This window comes from Gadus chalcogrammus, chromosome 18 (genome assembly GCF_026213295.1).
Source record: "Gadus chalcogrammus isolate NIFS_2021 chromosome 18, NIFS_Gcha_1.0, whole genome shotgun sequence".
Classification (NCBI taxonomy): domain Eukaryota; kingdom Metazoa; phylum Chordata; class Actinopteri; order Gadiformes; family Gadidae; genus Gadus; species Gadus chalcogrammus.
This window is the reverse complement of record NC_079429.1, coordinates 17,337,890-17,356,576: the sequence shown is the minus strand read 5'-3', so window position 1 is coordinate 17,356,576 and position 18,687 is coordinate 17,337,890. Positions and strand designations below refer to the sequence as shown.

At 45.1% G+C, this 18,687-nt stretch overlaps 1 protein-coding gene across 1 annotated transcript in view; it reads left to right on the top strand.

Annotated features, from left to right (window-relative positions):
• The window catches only part of LOC130371258 (protocadherin-15-like), a 191,955-nt gene that overhangs the window by 80,896 nt on the left and 92,372 nt on the right, over positions 1–18,687 (top strand). The window contains exons 17-21 of the mRNA XM_056576975.1: positions 966–1,098; positions 1,242–1,321; positions 3,911–4,004; positions 8,513–8,641; positions 12,875–12,994. Coding sequence (XP_056432950.1) covers positions 966–1,098; positions 1,242–1,321; positions 3,911–4,004; positions 8,513–8,641; positions 12,875–12,994 — 556 coding nt within the window. The remainder of the gene's footprint in view (positions 1–965; positions 1,099–1,241; positions 1,322–3,910; positions 4,005–8,512; positions 8,642–12,874; positions 12,995–18,687) is intronic.

Sequence of the window (18,687 nt, the reverse complement as noted above, 5' to 3'; positions counted from 1 at the left end):
GAGCAGAAAGTATGGCCGTCCTTCCAGCGGGTTAGATACAAATGGAGGAATGAGACTAAAGCCCTGACTCCTCCCGTCCCTCACCATGATCCTGGTCAAAGCTTGCCAGACGGACCGTTGACAAACACTTAGTCTCGTACGCCTATGTCTACCCCCTGCAGGTGTTGGCTGGACAGCGATATTGACCGCCTCAACACGTTGAATACAACAAATCCCCCCCCCGAACAATCAGCCTCCATGCTCATTCAAACTGAACTCAGCTGAACTCCCCCCAACACACACATTAAGTCACCCTCTGTGCTACCCTCCTTTAGCGTCTCTCTCTCTCTCTCTCTCTCTCTCTCTCTCTCTCTCTCTCTCTCTCTCTCTCTCTCTCTCTCTCTCTCTCTCTCTCTCTCTCTCCTCTCTCTCTCTCTCTTTCTCTCTCTCTCTCTTTGTTTCTCTCTCTCGCTTCATTAATCTATTTGTTTTGATTGATTGATTTAGTCTCGCTAGTGAACCTTGGCCAACGTGTGAACAGGTCGTCATTTAACGAACCAACACAATGGGATTTATTATGAATGCGCCCACAAGACAGCCCTTTTTGCATCCCCTGGCTTCTGACCGGAGCCTGCACTACTTGGGGGAAGATAACAATTTATTTATAATTTACTCCCTGCTGATGGCAAAAAAACGTATCAAGGTTTTCAGACGTTTTTGGCTTAATCTCACACTTTTCCCTCACCCCCCTGTTTTCAGCCTTTATGTTTTTAAAACTTTCATGTTTTTATAAGTTCGTGCTTTCCTGTCGACCACAATGACACTCTAATTTGACCAAGGATGGTTTGACAGCTCCTCCTAATGCAAACATATTTAATGCTAATCTCTCTCTCTCTCTCTCTCTCTCTCTCTCTCTCTCTCTCTCTCTCTCTCTCTCTCTCTCTCTCTCTCTCTCTCTCTCTCTCTCTCTCTCTCTCTCTCTCTAGGTCATCGATCACTACGGTGTACATTGACGTCTTGCCCCCTAACAACCAGAGTCCTCCCCGTTTCCCGCGGCAACAGTTCAGCCTGGAGATCAGTGAGGCTATGAGGACCGGAGCCACCCTGCTGAATCTACAGGTAAACACACACACGCTCAGACACATGGATCACTAAACATCCATCTTACACACACAAATAAAGCTGACTCAAGCACATACACTTGCGAGACATGAACAAACACAAAACTTCACTCCATTGCATGTGCTCGTTTGTGTTTTTAGGCAACGGATCGTGAGAGTGACCCCATCACCTACAACATTTTGAGTGGGGACCCTCACGGCCACTTCACCATTCAACAGGGGTGAGTCTGAACACATAAACAAAAACACTGAGCATGGGCAACAAGCCAGGTACCTCACTGCTGTCCTTTAAAGGCACCCAGTGCAACTTTCGAGGCTTAAAAATAAACATTCAATTTCTAGTTTTTTTTACACGTAGTAAGTTTCAATAACTCCATACCATTACATACCGACATTCAAGCAGCAAAGATGAGACGTCGTTGTGTGGTGAGAACTGATAGAAACAACAACAACAATGCCGCCATTTTCTTTATTTTTTGTAACCTACAATAAATAAAGCAGGCTTCCAGTCAATGGAAAAATGGCTTCTCCCCACCGGCGATTGTTGTTGTTTACGATTTTCTATCAGTTCTCACCACACAGCGACGTCTCATCTTTGCTCCTTGAATGTCGATATGTAATGGTATGGAGTTATTGAAACTTACTAAGTGTAAAAAAGACTAGAAATTGAATGTTTATTTTTCATTGAATGTTTACATAAAGTTGCACTGGGTGCCTTTAAGATTTGTTCACGCATCTGCGGAGCCAAACATAACAACATTTTGATTTTAATGTTAGAAAATTGGCAGTTTGCATGCTTGACTTTGGTGTTTTTGAAAGCTTTGGGTTCCCAGAAAAATATGGTCAAATCCGGAATGATTTACAATACATGCAGATGGAAAAGGCCCCAAATGCATCAGCTAATTAGTCTTATAAACAGTTGATGTTACCCTGAACTGAACTATTCTGAAAATGTATACATAAGTATATATGTATATATATTTACTGTATATAAAGAGCCAGTGAACCCAAAACCACCCTTTTTTGGTTTTAAAAGGTGGTCATTTGTCTTATATGATCGTCAACATAGTAATCTATGTCATTTTATCAGTTACTGAAATAAGTCCCCAATTTATAGAAAGAGGGGTAAAATCCTATGTTCCCACTCTGCTGCACACGCAGGTGGCGTTCTGCTCGTGACGCTTAAAGGTAGTCTGACGTCACGGCTGAGGGGCCCTGGCGGAGCAGTTTGTTTGGACGGGTGGAGCTCTGTCTGGGCAGCGGTTGACTACGGTGTCGGCAAGAAAGTTGGGCTTTTCGGACGCTTATAGTGTAACACTGAGGTGTTTGTTGAGGGTTAAACTCCGTCTGAGCAGCAGATGATTTAATGTCCGCGTCTGAGTGACGGTTAGGCTTCCAGGACACATGGTATAACGCTACGGTGTGTAGCTCACCCTCTCGCTAAAGCAGGGGTCTTCAAAGTTTCCCAGGCCAAGGACCCCCAAACTGATGGAGAGATGGAGCGGGGACCCCCTACTTATATATTGTATAAAATTGTGTTTTATATTAAACTGGTCCTATAGTGCCATGTATAAATGTACCTTGTTGTTTTGCATTCAATTCTAAGATATTCAAATATTCATTTATAATGTTAATGTGAATTTAAAGACATTTCAATTTGTGGAAAAAATTGCAGGGGGGAATATAAAAAAATTGTCGAATCAACCAAAACTAAGCCCCCCCCCCCCCCGCAGTACCTCCGCGGGCCCCCTGTTGAAGACCTCTGCTCTAAACAGCTAGTGAACACTGTGTTCCTGTGTGTCTGTGTTCCTCTGAGGGTTTATAAGAGGTGTCTCTCGACCACACTCCACGCGCTGTGGTCTCGCTAGGGTCTTCTGCGATGATGTATTAGTTCTGAGGTAATTCAATTTTGGCTTTGCAAACCGTGCAGATTACTTTTCCATGCTCAAAGATCCTTCAGGCAATTGTTTTGCGGCACACGGTGTCACACGCGGCTGACCTAAACATTAACAAAATATATACATTTCGACAGTTCTAATATAAACAAACACATATATATATATATATATATATATATATATATATATATACATTCAGTGTGGATACAGTTACTGATTGTTAAATGTTTAATCATTAACTGTGGTACACAACATTAGCATTGTACTTTTCCCATTGCCTGAGGCAAATTTATTGATTTTAAAACAACAGGAAATCATTAAGTATGTATTATCAGGCTTACAACGACTACAGCAGACTTTTTAATTTAGTTCTGCCGTCATTGTGGTAATGCTGTAAATATGTCTTGGCAAGGATCACTGATTGGTGCACTATGTGAACATGACTGTATTATATTTGAAGTCTTTCTGTTATTGTTCTGCCTTACTTTTATGTCTTCTGCTCTGCTCTCAAAGGACTATCGCTGCCTACCTCAACTCTTCTCTGTTCATCTCTACTTCATCCTACTCTGTCTCTACTCTGATATACGCTACTCTGAACTTCTCTACTCTGATCCACTCTGATCTACTCTACTTTGATCTCCTCTGTTCCACTGTACTCTGATCTACTCTACTCCATCCTTCTTTTATCTAATCTACCCTGATCTATTATATAGTGATCTACTATTTTCTATTAGTCTCTACTCTACTCTGAATGTGTCCTACGATACCCTCCTCTACTGTTTAATACGGTGTTCTACTCTACCCGACTCTACTCTACCATACTCTACTCTACCTTACCCTACTCTACTAGGTTCATCATCATGTTTTGGGTCTGCGGTATGTGGTGGTAAAATGCAGTGTTCTCCTTCCCAGGCCAGGGCTGCTGGTTCTTGGGAAGCCGCTGGACAGGGAGACCCGGGACCACTACACCCTGGTGGTCGCGGCCTCAGACGGACGTCCCTCTGGGGTGAGAGCTCTCACAGTGGTTGCTCGGTGGATGCACCGTCCATGAGGTGGTGTAAGGCCGGTTCAGACCAAGGAGATGAGGCATCAGTCACAAAACTACCCCATTTTCGATTTCTGGATCACTTTAAGAACACCAAAACGATGAGACAAATGATTAAACTGTTTCCATAGTAACGGGACATATCGATCTTTTTTCCTTTGGATGTTTGAAATCATGTTTGACAGCCGATATCTGCATTGATCTCCGATTGGCTGAGAGAGGGAGTCTAGTTGAGGTTCAATGCCAAGATGGGACAGGTTGAATATTGAAGCCGATTTAAGACTTACCCGGGTTGTTCTGAAGCTAGATTACAACATAGCCTAACTTCATAAAACTGCCGTTTTAAGTCTTTGGGTCTCAGTCTAACTTTACAGTCCTAAAACCCCCTGGTTTAAACATAACACAATGTAGGAATGTTTTCCTTTCTCTATGACCACAGTTTCATGATAATCAATTTTTTAGTCAAGGCCATGTTATAGTAATAGTACTAAATCATTGGTCCAGTGTCAAAGGGCCAGGCCTGATGACAAGTGCCCACTGACTGCAATGAATATAAAGAAACCAAAAAATATTTTTGTCCATTTTGTGGACTTCACCAAGACATTTATCCTGTGTCCAAGTGAGATCCACGTCTGAAATACAGATGAGGGTGAGGACAAAGTAAACGGCATAATCAAAATTGGACAGGCGACAAAGGTTTTTAGAAAAACGGCACAAGCAAGTTTCTTCAAAGCTAAAACAACAGACAGTTTTTGTGAGTTATATGAGTATTAACCCCAAATATAATATACACGCCCGAATTAAAGCCATGCCTGTGACTACAGATCCACTGTTGAAAGGGTTGCAGGTTAATTGGAACAGGAAATGGTGGACTCGTGGCTTTTGAAGCCTTTTAAACGTGCTTGATCTCTGTATTGTGACCGGTCACCGCGTTGCTGTCTCATGCCCCTTTATTTTCAAGTAATGAGCTGAAATCCCTTCTGTGATTGGATTGATATTTTCCTCACAGTGGCTGAATCCAATTCTTCTCAATCAAAGACATACATGTCTGCCCGCCCGCGCATGCACAAGTGAACACAAAACACACTCACTCACTCACTCACTCACTCACTCACTCACTCACTCACTCACTCACTCACTCACTCACTCACTCACTCACTCACTCACTCACTCACACACACACACACACACACACACACACACACACACACACACACACACACACACACACACACACACACACACATACAGTGGCACTCGCACATGTGGACATGCATGTACATACACACATGCAATGTTTTCAATTTGGTTGATCGTAGTCCTCGCCCCCCTCCTCATCCTTCCCTTTTTCATCATGAGTCTTCCTCTTATCCATCTTTCATTATTGTTCCCCCCCTCCCAACTTAAAATGTGAAGTTTAATGTTTCTTAAAGGAAGATGACCTTAATTTGAATACACTGAACTTCTCCAACCTCTCTCTCTCCAAGTCTCTCTCTGTCACTCTTTCTTTGTCAATAAGATTTAAATAGGAAGGAAGCGATACATTTTTAAAGATAATGTGTGTGGGCCTGAGATTTTTTTTATTTTTATTGTATTTCTATGTGTGTGTGTGTGTGTGTGCGTGTGTGTGTGTGTGTGTGTGTGTGTGTGTGTGTGTGTGTGTGTGCACACTGGACCAGGTACACACACGCACCGGCAGGCACACACACACACCCACACACACATACTCACACACACAAACACACACACACACACACACACACACTCACACGCACGCACGCATACGCACACACACACACACACACACACACACACACACACACACACACACACACACACACACACACACACACAAAATAAGGCTTTAGCAGCATTTTCTGTATTGCCCCAAGCTCATAATGTGACTAAATGGTTTGGAGAAGCTGCTCAGCATACGACTTCAAGGCCTAAGAGGAGCTGCGAGAGAGAGAGAGAGAGAGAGAGAGAGAGAGAGAGAGAGAGAGAGAGAGAGAGAGAGAGAGAGAGAGAGAGAGAGAGAGAGAGAGAGAGAGAGAGAGAGAGAGAGAGAGAGAGAATAAAGAGGCAGGAAGAAAAAGAAGGGAAGGAAGGAGTAATGAAAAGAGGGGTGAGAGTTGTCTTATACAGACCCATTTATCAACGTCATTCATGGCCAAGGTCTCCACTGTGTTCACTCACACCCAACAACACAAAACTACACACACACACACACACACACACACACACACACACACACACACACACACACACACACACACACACACACACACACTGGCACACACACCAAAAAGCACACACCCTACATGTCCCCTATTATTAAGCATCCTGTTCTTGGAGTGGTGGAGTGAATAGTGTCTAATTGGTTGTTTGGCCCCCAGATTAATCATGCTGCCCGGGCCCCGGGGCCGACTGTAGGTGTGTGTGTGTATCCCCTCTTTTCAATCCCCCATAGCTTTGACAGGAAGATGGGTTCTCCATTGTAGTATCAGCTTCCTCATGTACTCCAACGTATAATGTATTCTCCCCCTCAGAAGAGCCTCGGATGAATACTTTTCCGATTAGGTTTCTGATTGGCTCGTGTTAATTCATGCCTGTTAAGTGATGTTGGAGAATTGAAGTGATGTTAGCATCTGTTTCATTATAAAAACGTACAAGGAATCCTCGCTCCATGGACCCCCACACTAATACTGGCTCTGGTTGGCTGGGTGTATATTGATTACAGTTAAGTGATGAGGTGAGGCTCGTGGCAGTGTTATTGATGTTTGTGTTACCATGGAGCGTGATCAGTAAATGTATAATGAGAGTTCATTGAATGTATTCAGCATGAAACCAATTGTTTGCGTAAAAAGTCACATTGGCCATGTGGAGTCTGTAGATCATTTGGTTAAATGATTATAGTTTGTTCATTATGAGCCACCGGAGCCACACAGTAATCCTGTCAAAATCCAAATCCCAAATCAATATTATCCTGAAACTCGGAAATACAATTTGTAGGTATTTTATTCAGCAGATAACTATTACTTCAGCTCAATAGATATCTATCAAACTAGATAACTATTGAGCTGATAGTGGTTGGGAAACAGGGGAACCAGAACTACATTTAAGCTCTAGGGTTCCCCAATACCTTTGCTATTGGTTCCTAAAAATACTTAGCATCATGTAGCATCTTATCCTAGCTATCCTTGTAAGGGCCCGCTAACATTTAGTTGCATTTTCCATTGAGTGTTAAAACAGCTGACAGTGAATATAAGTACGTGCTTGGTGCTTCTTCTATGATCCTCATGATCCTCCTTACTACACTTTACATCAGGGGTCGGCAACCCCAGGCAGGGCAGCATAATCATTGGCACAAAAAAAAAATATATATATATATATTTTCTAATTTTATTAATTATTAAAAAATGGGATCAATTAATAGTTTTTAAACCTATGTTGTGAGAAATAGAGAAGAAAATATTTAAATATTGTTGCAAGTGGCCTGTATGCATCGCCTTCACAAGGTTTTGCAAAGCTGTACATGTCTTAAAGATATTGATGTGGATGGTTCCAACATTCTCATATAGTCTCGTTTTTTACCTTTCTCACAGTGCAAATATGATTTTGAATGAGTTTCTGAAAATGGTGTTTTAAGATGGGACATATGTTATTATAATTTGTAAGCCCATGTTGCAAATATAACAACCAAAAAAACATTTAAAATGTTGATGCACGATTGTGGACTATAAGGAAATAGTACCATTCCAGGTCTTCTGGAAATGTTTTTGGCCGCTGCTTAAGGCACACTCATTAATGAGAAAATGTCAAACTGGCACTGCATGTTGAAAAGGTTGCTGACCCCTGCTTTACATCATAAGAATTCAAAGGGTATAAAGGGGAGAAACTCAGGCCTACAAACGGAGGAGCTAATTGTAGCGTTAGCTCGGCAGACAAGGGAGCGTTAAAGGGGGAGGAAGGGTGGATTAGCAAATGCTATTTAGCAGGAAGTGGTGGCTTTTCAGTTTGGTACCATCTTGACCGGAGAGAATGGGTGCCCACGTTCCACAGAGTGAACTTCGTGGGTCGTGTTTCTCGTGTTTCTCAGTTCCTGGGATGATTCATTTGAATGTGATCTTCTTTATTTTGGAAATGTGTGGAAGTGAGAAAGACAAAATCAATAAACTTTCAATAAAAGTCTTCCCTCTTCCGCTCTCACGGTCCTGTATCCACAACTCTCCTCTTTCCCCATCTAATCTCTTCCACCTTCCTGTTACTCTGTTCTACAGCTCCTCGCCTCCTTGCCTCCTCTCCCCCTCTCTCATTTCCTCTCATCCCTCCTCCTCTCCTCTCTCCTCATTTCCTCCTCTCCTCTCGCCTCCTCCCATATCTGCTGTTCTCCTTTAGAAATAGATTTTTACTGTTGAATTGGCCACTAACCGTGTGTGTGTGTGTGTGTGTGTGCATGTGGCCTCCAGACTTCCACAGCGACGGTGGACGTCATGGTAACCGATGTCAACGACAACGACCCGCTGTTTGATCTCTCGCTGCCGGTCAACCTAAGCGTCAGCGAGGGACGAGAGAACGCTTACGTTGGACGGGTCAAGGTATGGCACTCACACGCACGCACACACACATCCACCCTCCATCTGAAACGCACACGCACACGCACACGCACACACACACACACACACACACACACACACACACACACACACACACACACGCCCAGCCCCCCCACACGCACAAACTGACTCTCACACACACACACACACACACACACACACACACACACACACACACACACACTCACATACATACACAAACTCAAAGTCACACTCACTCACTTACGCACGATCCCCCTACACACACACACACACACACCAGAGCAGGCAGACGCCATGCCAAAGCCTAGCATCCAGGAGTCCTGCCTGTATTCTTTATGAGATACGCCTTGAACATGTTCCAGCGCTGAACTATTCCCTTCCCCCTCGGTAAGGATACTTGAGTGCCTTGGAAAGCCTTCCCTTCCCCAAACAGATGGTGTGATTCCCCCAGAGGAGGAGCACTCTGGCTGGGCCGGCTTCCAGGCTGGAAGGGGGCGGGGTTCTGGAGGGCTTTGTACCGGCAGGTATTAAACAGATTTAGGCTGGAGTGGATGGCCCTGACCTTGTTACAAAGCAAAGAGCAAAGAGATGGGGGTTATGGAGAAGGGAGACGGACAAAGCCAAAGAGAGAGAGATTGAAGAGAGAGAGGGAACTGGAAAACAGAAAGAGAGAGATAAGAGAGTGAGAGAAGGGATTTTTATATCATGTACCACCAGTGGTACGCATACCACAGTTTGAGAACCAATGAGATAGAAAATTAGAGAATGCAATGCTGGTTTTAAATGTTTTGTTTGATTCATGCATTAAGATTGCTCAGGTGGGACTTTCCTGGATGTTCTGGATTGTTTTTCAATTTGCTTAAACAACCAATGTCAACCGATTTCTGTTGGGGTTGTTGTTGTGGAACCGTTGCCATGGGTACGTGACCCCAGTGCAGCAGCAGCACGCCATTTATTGATTTGGAGTTTTTTTGGGGGGGGAAAGGGTAAAAACATTGTGGTGTAGAGATGAAGAGATACAGGCGGGGAAAATGAGAGGGAAGAGATGGAGAGAACGACAAGGGAAAGACAGGTGTTTGACAGGTGTACGAGAGAGACGCAGAGCGGGGGAGACACAGAGGAAGAAAAGATATACAAGAGATGAGATCTCGGAGCTTGGCAAGCGCTGGGGATCGGACTCTTTCAAGAGCAAAAGACACGGTTTGACTTTCAGTTAAAAAAAAACATCCAGCGAGCGAGCGAGTGAGCGAGTGAGCATGAAAGAGAGAGGAATGAGAGAGTGAGGCGGATGTCAATCATCGCTCAGTTTAAGATGTCAGGTTCTTTTGAACTAAAGTTGTATGCCTACTCCCCCGTTGTGTCGATAATATTCCTGTGCGATGACTAACTAGCTTTTTTCTCTTGATAATTCCACTTTTCACTTCAGTGGGCTGTTATTTTATTCTTGGCTTCAGTTGCAACTCTCTGTTGGAAACGAACCAACAGCCTAAGATTAGACCTGCTGTGTTCCGGTTGCTTCGGATGGGAAAGCATAGGGGTTGCAATGCTAAGATTAACATTTATGAATTACTATGTAGCCAGGTACCTTTGAATAAATGTGTCTCCTGAACGAGGAGTAGTAATGTCCTTTAGTGCTTTCTGAAATCTGATGCAGATGCGATCATATAAATGTCGACACAATGTCTCTGTATTTTGCCAGCTATACATATGGTGATATATGATATGCCAGTATCAGTTCAATTCACTTACAACCTTTACTTTCAAAGTCTTAACAGTAGTGGAATTGTTGTTTAGTAAAATGTACTTTTTCCTCCTATTGAATTACATGTGATGTTGAATCTTTATTTGCTCCTTAACTATTGTATTATAGGTCATTTCTTTCTAAAATAGCTGGATAGTACTTTCCGCTGTGACGTCCTTTTTCCCTTCCGGGATAATATACACAACTTATTTTATTGTGTCTCCTTTAATTTCCTACCTGCAATATTCCAGGTGTTACCAATACAGAGCAAAAGCTTCTCCTGGTCTCCTGGGGAAACCAACCGCACCATTTAAAAGGAAGTCTATTATTTATGTGTTTCTATTCATCTCCTGCTCCCCACAGTGCCAGGCAATAGTTTACATTGTGAGTGTGAGAAAGGAGTGTGTGTGTGTGTGTGTGTGTGTGTGTGTGTGTGTGTGTGTGTGTGTGTGTTTCTGTGTGTTTCTGTGTGTTTGCATGGAAATGTTTGTGTGTGTGTGCGTGTGTGTGTTAGTGTGTGCGCGCGCGTGCGTGATGACATTATCTCTTCTGTCCGAGCTCTTGAGTCATCAAGGCATCGGGCCATGAAGGCCTCGACCCCAACAGAGGATCAATTTAAAGTTAATTAAGACTCTGGTTATAGGCTGGTTAGAGGATACACAAAAGCTTGCACGCACACATGCAATCAAACAAATGCACACACACACACACGCACACACACACACACACACACACACACACACACACACACACACACACACACACACACACACACACACACACACACACACACACACACACACACACACACACACACACACTTCCATGCAAACACACAAAACACACAAACACACACATACACACATATACCAATCAACCCACACACATACCCCTATACACACACACATACACAAACACACACAGACTCACACCCACATGCACACACATCGACCCATAAACATACACGCACACACAAACCAACAGACTAATAAGCATACACACACACACACACACACTGTGAAAGTGGCTTATGTCTTGTCTGCCCTCTCTCACTGTTTAGTTCCATCAGAGTGTTGTTGTTAATGTTAATGATATGTGTTGATCCCCACTGGCCTCTCCAGCAGTCAGACACAATGTAGAGGTGAAACACGCTGCAGGACCCTACTTTAGCATCCCGCAGTGAGAGAGAGAGAGACAGAAATGCAAGAACGATAAATAAGATATAGAGAGAGATAGAGATAGTGATATAGACAGGGTGGAAGGGAGAGAGAGATGAGCTTTAAAATGACGAAACATGAAGAAAAATAAAGGAATGTTATCTAAAGTGGAGATTTCTACTGGAAAAGGAATAATATAAAAATGCCAAAAGAAGAAGAGAAAGATAGGAAAGGAAGAACCGATTGACTAAGGAACAAATCTCAGGTACACAGTAGGTCAACTGACTGAACTGTGTGGTGACCAGGCTACACTCTGCACACTGGTTCTATACAAGGACAACCGGTTCATCAGAATACTTTGCCTCACTTCTCACTGAAATCCTTACTGTGAACTGAAATGATGGGGAGTTCATAGGATTTTATGTAGTCTTCCTCCCCCTCTCACCCACTTTGCCTTTCCTCTGTCACATATTCCCTTGATCTTCATCACACTCACTCCCTCCAACAAACGCATGTTGTCAAGACAAATGACTGTCTATGCTGATGCAAACAGCACACACACACACACCACACACAAACGTTTATGAAAGTCGTCATTTGTCTCAAGGCGTGTGTGCTATAAAAAATATGCATGGATGTTTGTGTGTGTATGTGTGTACGTGTGTGCGTTTGTGCATTTGTGCTCATTAACATCCAGGTGTCCCCCCTCTGTCCCCAGGCTATAGACCCATTATTAAGGTGCAGGTGTCTCTCTCCCCAGGCTATAGACCCAGTATCAAGGTGCAGGTGTCTCTCTCCCCCAGACAATAGACCCAGTATCAAGGTGCAGGTGTCTCTCTCCCCAGGCTATAGGCCCAGACCTGGGCTCCATCGGTCAGGTGTTCCAACGTCTCATTAACAGTCAGGTGTCTCTGTCCTCCAGGCTATAGACCCAGTATTAAGATGAAGGTGTCCCCTCTCTCCCCAGGCTGTAGACCCAGACCTGGGCTCCATCGGTCAGGTGTTCCAACGTCTCATTAACAGTCAGGTGTCTCTGTCCTCCAGGCTATAGACCCAGTATTAAGATGAAGGTGTCCCCTCTCTCCCCAGGCTGTAGACCCAGACCTGGGCTCCATCGGTCAGGTGTTCCAACGTCTCATTAACAGTCAGGTGTCTCTGTCCTCCAGGCTATAGACCCAGTATTAAGATGAAGGTGTCCCCTCTCTCCCCAGGCTGTAGACCCAGACCTGGGCTCCATCGGTCAGGTGTTCCAACGTCTCATTAACAGTCAGGTGTCTCTGTCCTCCAGGCTATAGACCCAGTATTAAGATGAAGGTGTGTCCCCTTTCTCCCCAGGCTGTAGACCCAGACCTGGGCTCCAGCGGACAGGTGTTCTACCGGCTGGTCAACCTCCAGAGCCTCTTCTCCATCAACGCCAGCGGAGCCATCAGCACCTCCGCACCCCTGGACCGAGAGGTCAGCCACCTTTCACCTTTGACCCCCTGTGCACTTGACCTCTGATATTCCAGCTTGACCCATTTACATTAAGGGCATTTAGCAGACGCTTTTATCCAAAGCAACTTACAATAAGTTCATTTGTCATAAGAAGTGAAACAATATATCGCTGTCAGTACAGTAAAGATCTTCATAGAACCAAGTGCAAATACTAACAATCGCTAGGCTAACCCATTCCCCGTGTACAGCAATGATAGCAGCTACTGCAGATGCTACACAATTAAGTACTATGAATAAGTGCAATGTAGATTAAGTGCGTACAATCAGTGCGTACATTAAGTGCCAGGGCGTACAACATACAATGGTGGCTGGAAGGGGCTGGGTAGCTATGCAGAGTCGGGGTGAACTCAGGTGAGTTTTGAGTCTTTTGCGGAAGCTGGTGCAATCCTGACATCGGCAGGGAGCTCATTCCACCACTGAGGTCCCAAAACAGAGAAAAGTTGTGACTTTGTTGATCAACCTTGGCTTGCTCTTAGCGATGGCTGTACCAGACGTCCAGCTGAGGTAGTTGAGCGGAGGGATCAAGCTGGTGTGTGTGGCTTTACCAATGCTTGAAGGTAGGCAGGGGCAGTTCCATCGACTCCCTTGTATGCCAGTACCATCATCTTGAATCTCATGCGAGCTACTGCAGGGAGACAGTGGAGGTCCCGGAAGAGGGGGGTCACATGGGAGAATTTCGGTAGGTTGTATACGAGGGCGCGCTGCAGCATTCTGGATGCGCTGCAATGGTTTAATCGCAGAGGTAGGGAGTCCAGCCAGGAGCGAGTTACAGTAGTCGAGGCGGGGGATGACCAGTGATTGTACTTGAAGCTGAGCTACTTCCCTCGTGAGGAAGGGCAGGATCCTGCGGATGTGCAAATCTGCAGTGATGTTTGCGGTGCAGCATAACTGATTATCCAGTACCACACCGAGGTTTCTGGCAGTTGGAGACGGTAATACAGTGATGTTCTCAACAGTGACCAGTAAGTCTATGTGTCGGAAATCCTTCCCTGGAATTAGGAGAAGCTCAGTCTTGTTGAGGTTGAGCCTCAGGTGATGGGCAGTTGTCCAAGTGCTGACGTCTGCCAGACATTCAGATATGCGTGTTGCAATCGGGGGAAAGAGAGAAATAGCTACATTTCGTCAGCATAGCAGGGATAGGAAAAGCCGTGTGATATAATTTCAGAGCCCAGAGATCTGGTATAGAGGGAGAACAGAAGAGGCCCCAGCACAGAGCCTTGAGGGACACCAGTTTCAATCGTGCAAGGTTTGTTACCTGAAAGTGTGATTCGTCAGGTATGATTTGAACCAGGAAAGGGCAGATTCAGCAATGCCAAGTTCAGCGAGAGTGGCAAGGAGGATCTGGTGTTTTACCGTGTCAAATGCTGCGGACAGGTCAAGGAGAATGAGAACCGATGAGAGGGACGAGGCTCTGGCAGCACGGAGGGACTCAGTCACCGCGAGGAGAGCCGTCTCAGTGGAGTGTGCCTTCTTGAAGCCTGACTGGTGAGGGTCAAGCAGGTTGTTAGATGAAAGATAGGAGGACAGTTGGTTAGCGATGGCATGTTCCAGTGTTTTAGAGAGGAATGAAAGAAGAGATACCGGTCTGTAGTTCTGGATGTCGGTGGTATCAAGAGTCGGTTTTTTGAGGAGAGGCTTTATTCTGGCAGTCTTGAAAGATGCTGGAACAATGCCTGAAGTGAGGGAGGAGTTGAAAAGTGCAGTGAGAATTGGCAGGATGTCGCTTGGGACAGAGAGGAAGGGATAGTGTCAAGGGGTCAGGTGGTGCCATGGTTAGATGTTATTATTCTGTTGACCTCGTCGGAGGTGAGTGGGATAAATTGGGAAAAGACAGAGGTGGCGATGGGAGGAGGGAGGATGGAGGCAGGGATAAAAGAGGAGCTAATGTCCTTTACCTTCTGGGTAAAGTAGGAACTTAAGTCTTCAGCAGTGAGTCAGGAAGGAGGTGGAGGGGAGGGAGGGTTGAGGAGGGACGAGAACAGGGAAAACAGTTTCCTGGGGTTTGAGGCGGAGGAGTTGATTTTGGTGCGGTAGAAGGCAGATTTGGCTGTTGACACAGTGGAGGTGAAATCAGAGAGGGAAAAGATAGTGAGATAGATCATTAGGACAGTCTGATGTCTTCCATTTCCTCTCAGCTGCCTGCACTCTGCTCTAGTTGGGGGGGGGGGGGGGGGGATCCGAAGGTCTGGAGTGGAAGGGACAGAGGGAGTCCAAAGAGGAGGAGAGGGAGGATAGCAGAGTGTCTGAGGATTCATCTGTAGATAGTTGAGAGAATCGTTCGATAGGAGGTAGTGAAGACAGAACAGTAGAGGCAAACGTAGAGGGAGAGAGGGATTTGAGGTTACGGCGGCTGGTGACAATGCGGGGACTAGAGAGGTGTGGGGGAGAGGACTTCAAGGGGAGAGAAAATGCAACAAAGTGATGGTCAGACACAGGGAGTGGGGTAACAGAGAGAGCAGCGGTACCGCAGGACCTTCTGAATATCAGGTCAAGTTGGTTCCCGGCCCTGTGTGTGGGAGGAGTAAGGGATAGTGTTAAGTCAAAGGTGGCGAAAAAGTTGGTTAATTCAGGTGAGTGCAACTTCTCTGGCAGGAGGTTGAAGTCGCCAAGGATAATGAGTGGTGTGCCATTTTCAGGAAAGCAGCTGAGAAAGGCATCCATCTCCTCGTAGAAGTCACGAAGGGGACCTGGAGGACGGTAGATCACCACAATGGAGAGCTTGATAGGAAGGGTGACAGTGACAGCGTGGAGTTCAAATGCAGATCTGGCCAAGTGTTCTAGTGCAGTGGTTCTTAAACTTTTTGTCTGGCGACCCCACAAAAAAGTATTGTAAGGTCTGACGACCCCACTTTCCCCAAACCCATTCTAAGTCCTTACTCAAAATACCCCCTCAAACGTTAACAACTAAATCAAGCAAAAAATAGTAAGCAAAGTAATTTGTTTTATTTATTCCATATGAACAACATCCGAGAAAACCAAACAATCACGATTAAACAAGTGTAGGCTGCCGCTATCAGATCAGAACGCTATGTGCGTGGCGCGCACGCACACAAAAGCACACACACACACACACACACGCACACACACACGCGCACACACAGCATTAGGCTTCCAACGTTACATGAATTATATATATGGCGATAACAATAACGGTATTTTTTTATTTCGCTTTTCTGGTTTACTATCTTTAACAATTTCAATGGGAAGGGTGGGCCTGCTTCCGTGAACATAGCAGGTTAATTCTAGGAGGAATGCTGCATACGGCGACACAGAGATTTTCCTCCACGGTGCTGAGCCGACATCTGCATTTATTTTTTATATATGCGAGGAACGAAAATGTCTTCTCGCACAGATAGGTCGACCCGAAAGGAGTTAGAATGTCCATGGCAGCCTTGGACAATCTGGGGTATTCCTGCGCGACAGCCAGAATTCATCCAGTGATTTTGAGGCAAACGATGTCTGTATGGTTCGGTCACTGGATAGCTCAAGCAGCGCATCTTCGAGCTCAGATGACAGATCGTTTGAAGAGCAGCTGGTGAATGGTTGTCGTATCCAATCATAATTCTCCACATTTCCCGTCGGAAAATATTGATGGAATTTTTCGAGGAGGCTTTGGAGATGAACGTTGATGGAGGCCTTCGATGAATTTACATTCACGTCTTCCTCCTCCAAAAAGTCATGCAGCTCCGAAAACATCTCAAAATCCCCACTCTCCGCACGGACTGCCCAACGCTGCAGCTTTTTTGTGAAAGCATTCACTTTGTCCGAGAGGGTCAGGATGTTATTGTTAAGGCCTTGTAGTGACAGGTTGAGCATATTTAATTTGTTGAATATGCATGACAAATAAGCAAGACGGGCTATCCATTCCGAGTCAGTGAGATGGTGCGCAAAAGCGGAGTTTGCGTCTGAGAGGAAGGTGCGCACCTCGCTTCGCAACTCTAACAGGCGTGTAAGAACCTCCCCCGTGAAAGCGACCTAACTTCAGAATGGAAAAGAAGGGATTCGTGTGAAGACCCCATTTCCTGACAGAGAAGGGTGAAGAGTCTAGTATTGAGTGGGCGAGATTTGATGAAATTCACCATTTTAATTGCTGTCTGGAGAACATTGTTAAGCTCGGGCTCAAGTGTCTTGGATGCCAGGGCTTCTCTGTGGATAATGCAATGGGTGAACTTGGCATGTGGTGCAACGCTAAGGACCTTTGCTTTCAGCCCTTTATTTTCCCCAACATAGCTGCCGCACCGTCTGTGCATATGCTTAGGCAGTTGGCCCATTGCAGCCCTGCATCTTCCATCCAACCATTGAGACAATTAAAAATGTCACTGCTGGTACACCTTCCTTCCATCGGAGAGCAGAACAGCATGTCCTCGTGAAGTTTTCCTTCATAACTGTAGCGAACAAACACCAACAATTGTGCGACACTTGTCACGTCAGTAGACTCATCTAACTGTAAAGAAAACCTGCAGTTTTTTACTCTCTCGATTATCTGACATTTCATGTCATTAGCGATCTCGATAATGCGCTTGGACACTGTGTCATTGGAGAGGGGTATTTGCTTGAGCGCACTTGCAATTTTTTCACCATGCATTGCGAGGGTCATCGCAATTGCTGCAGGGAGGATGAGGCTTTCGGCAATTGTGTGTGGCTTCTGTGCTTTTGCCACAAGGTGGGCCACTTCGTAGGATGCTGCCAAGGCTTTGGCGGGCAAGGTTGCTTGCTCATGCACTGCGGTCTTCTGACCTTGCAGGGCAGCTTCTTTTTGCAGAAAGAAAGTCATTTGTTTCGTAGCGTCCTCGGGATGGCGGGTTTCGAGATGTCGTTTCAGTTTGACAGGTTTTAAGCTCTCATTCGCCAGAACATCGCAGCAAATCACACATTGTGGGTGGTCGAGGTTACCTTTTACTTGGCAAGTGAATCCATATTTCAGAAATTCTTTTTGATAATGACGCCTAATTTGTTCCTTTTTATTCTCACCGGCCTGTAGACTTGTCCCAGGCCGGTGGGACAAGCGATCCTCCTCTGAGGATCGCGGAGGAGTAGACGCACTGGTAGATGGCACTTCCGAGCTTTTGTTCGATTTATTAAGCAGCCACCTCTCCATTTTGGCATGTAGGCTAAGTATTTTTTATTTTGTTCTACTTAAAATGGCGGAGGGAGCAGATAGTTAAATTGTTTCTATCAGCGGAGTAGCCGAAAACTCAAGATTGTAGTGTGAAATGTCCCTTGGTGAATCTGTTGAAAGAATAAAGGCATAAATACCCACTTTGGACTCACACTACACCTATGATCTGGAGAGCCTTTTCAGCAAGGCATCGTTGTAGGACACACATAGATTTGCATTATACCAGTTGTTCTCAAACCTTTTCTGCCAATAATGCACTTATGTGCTTTCTATTTGGCAGTTTGAACATGAATATTAAAAGGGCCTGTGCTTTATGCAATTGTTGGCTAATTTCTTCCCACAAAAGAAGCAGAACTCCAGGGTGAAAAATAAAACATAGCTTGCTTTTAATTTTGTACCACCTGCAGTACTACGCGTACCCCCATTTGAGAACCACTGCATTATACTATGGGCATGCTTTTTGATGAACCAGGGCACTGGTACTGGACTAAACCAGTGAGGATAACACACATTGAACAGGCACTGGTACTGGACT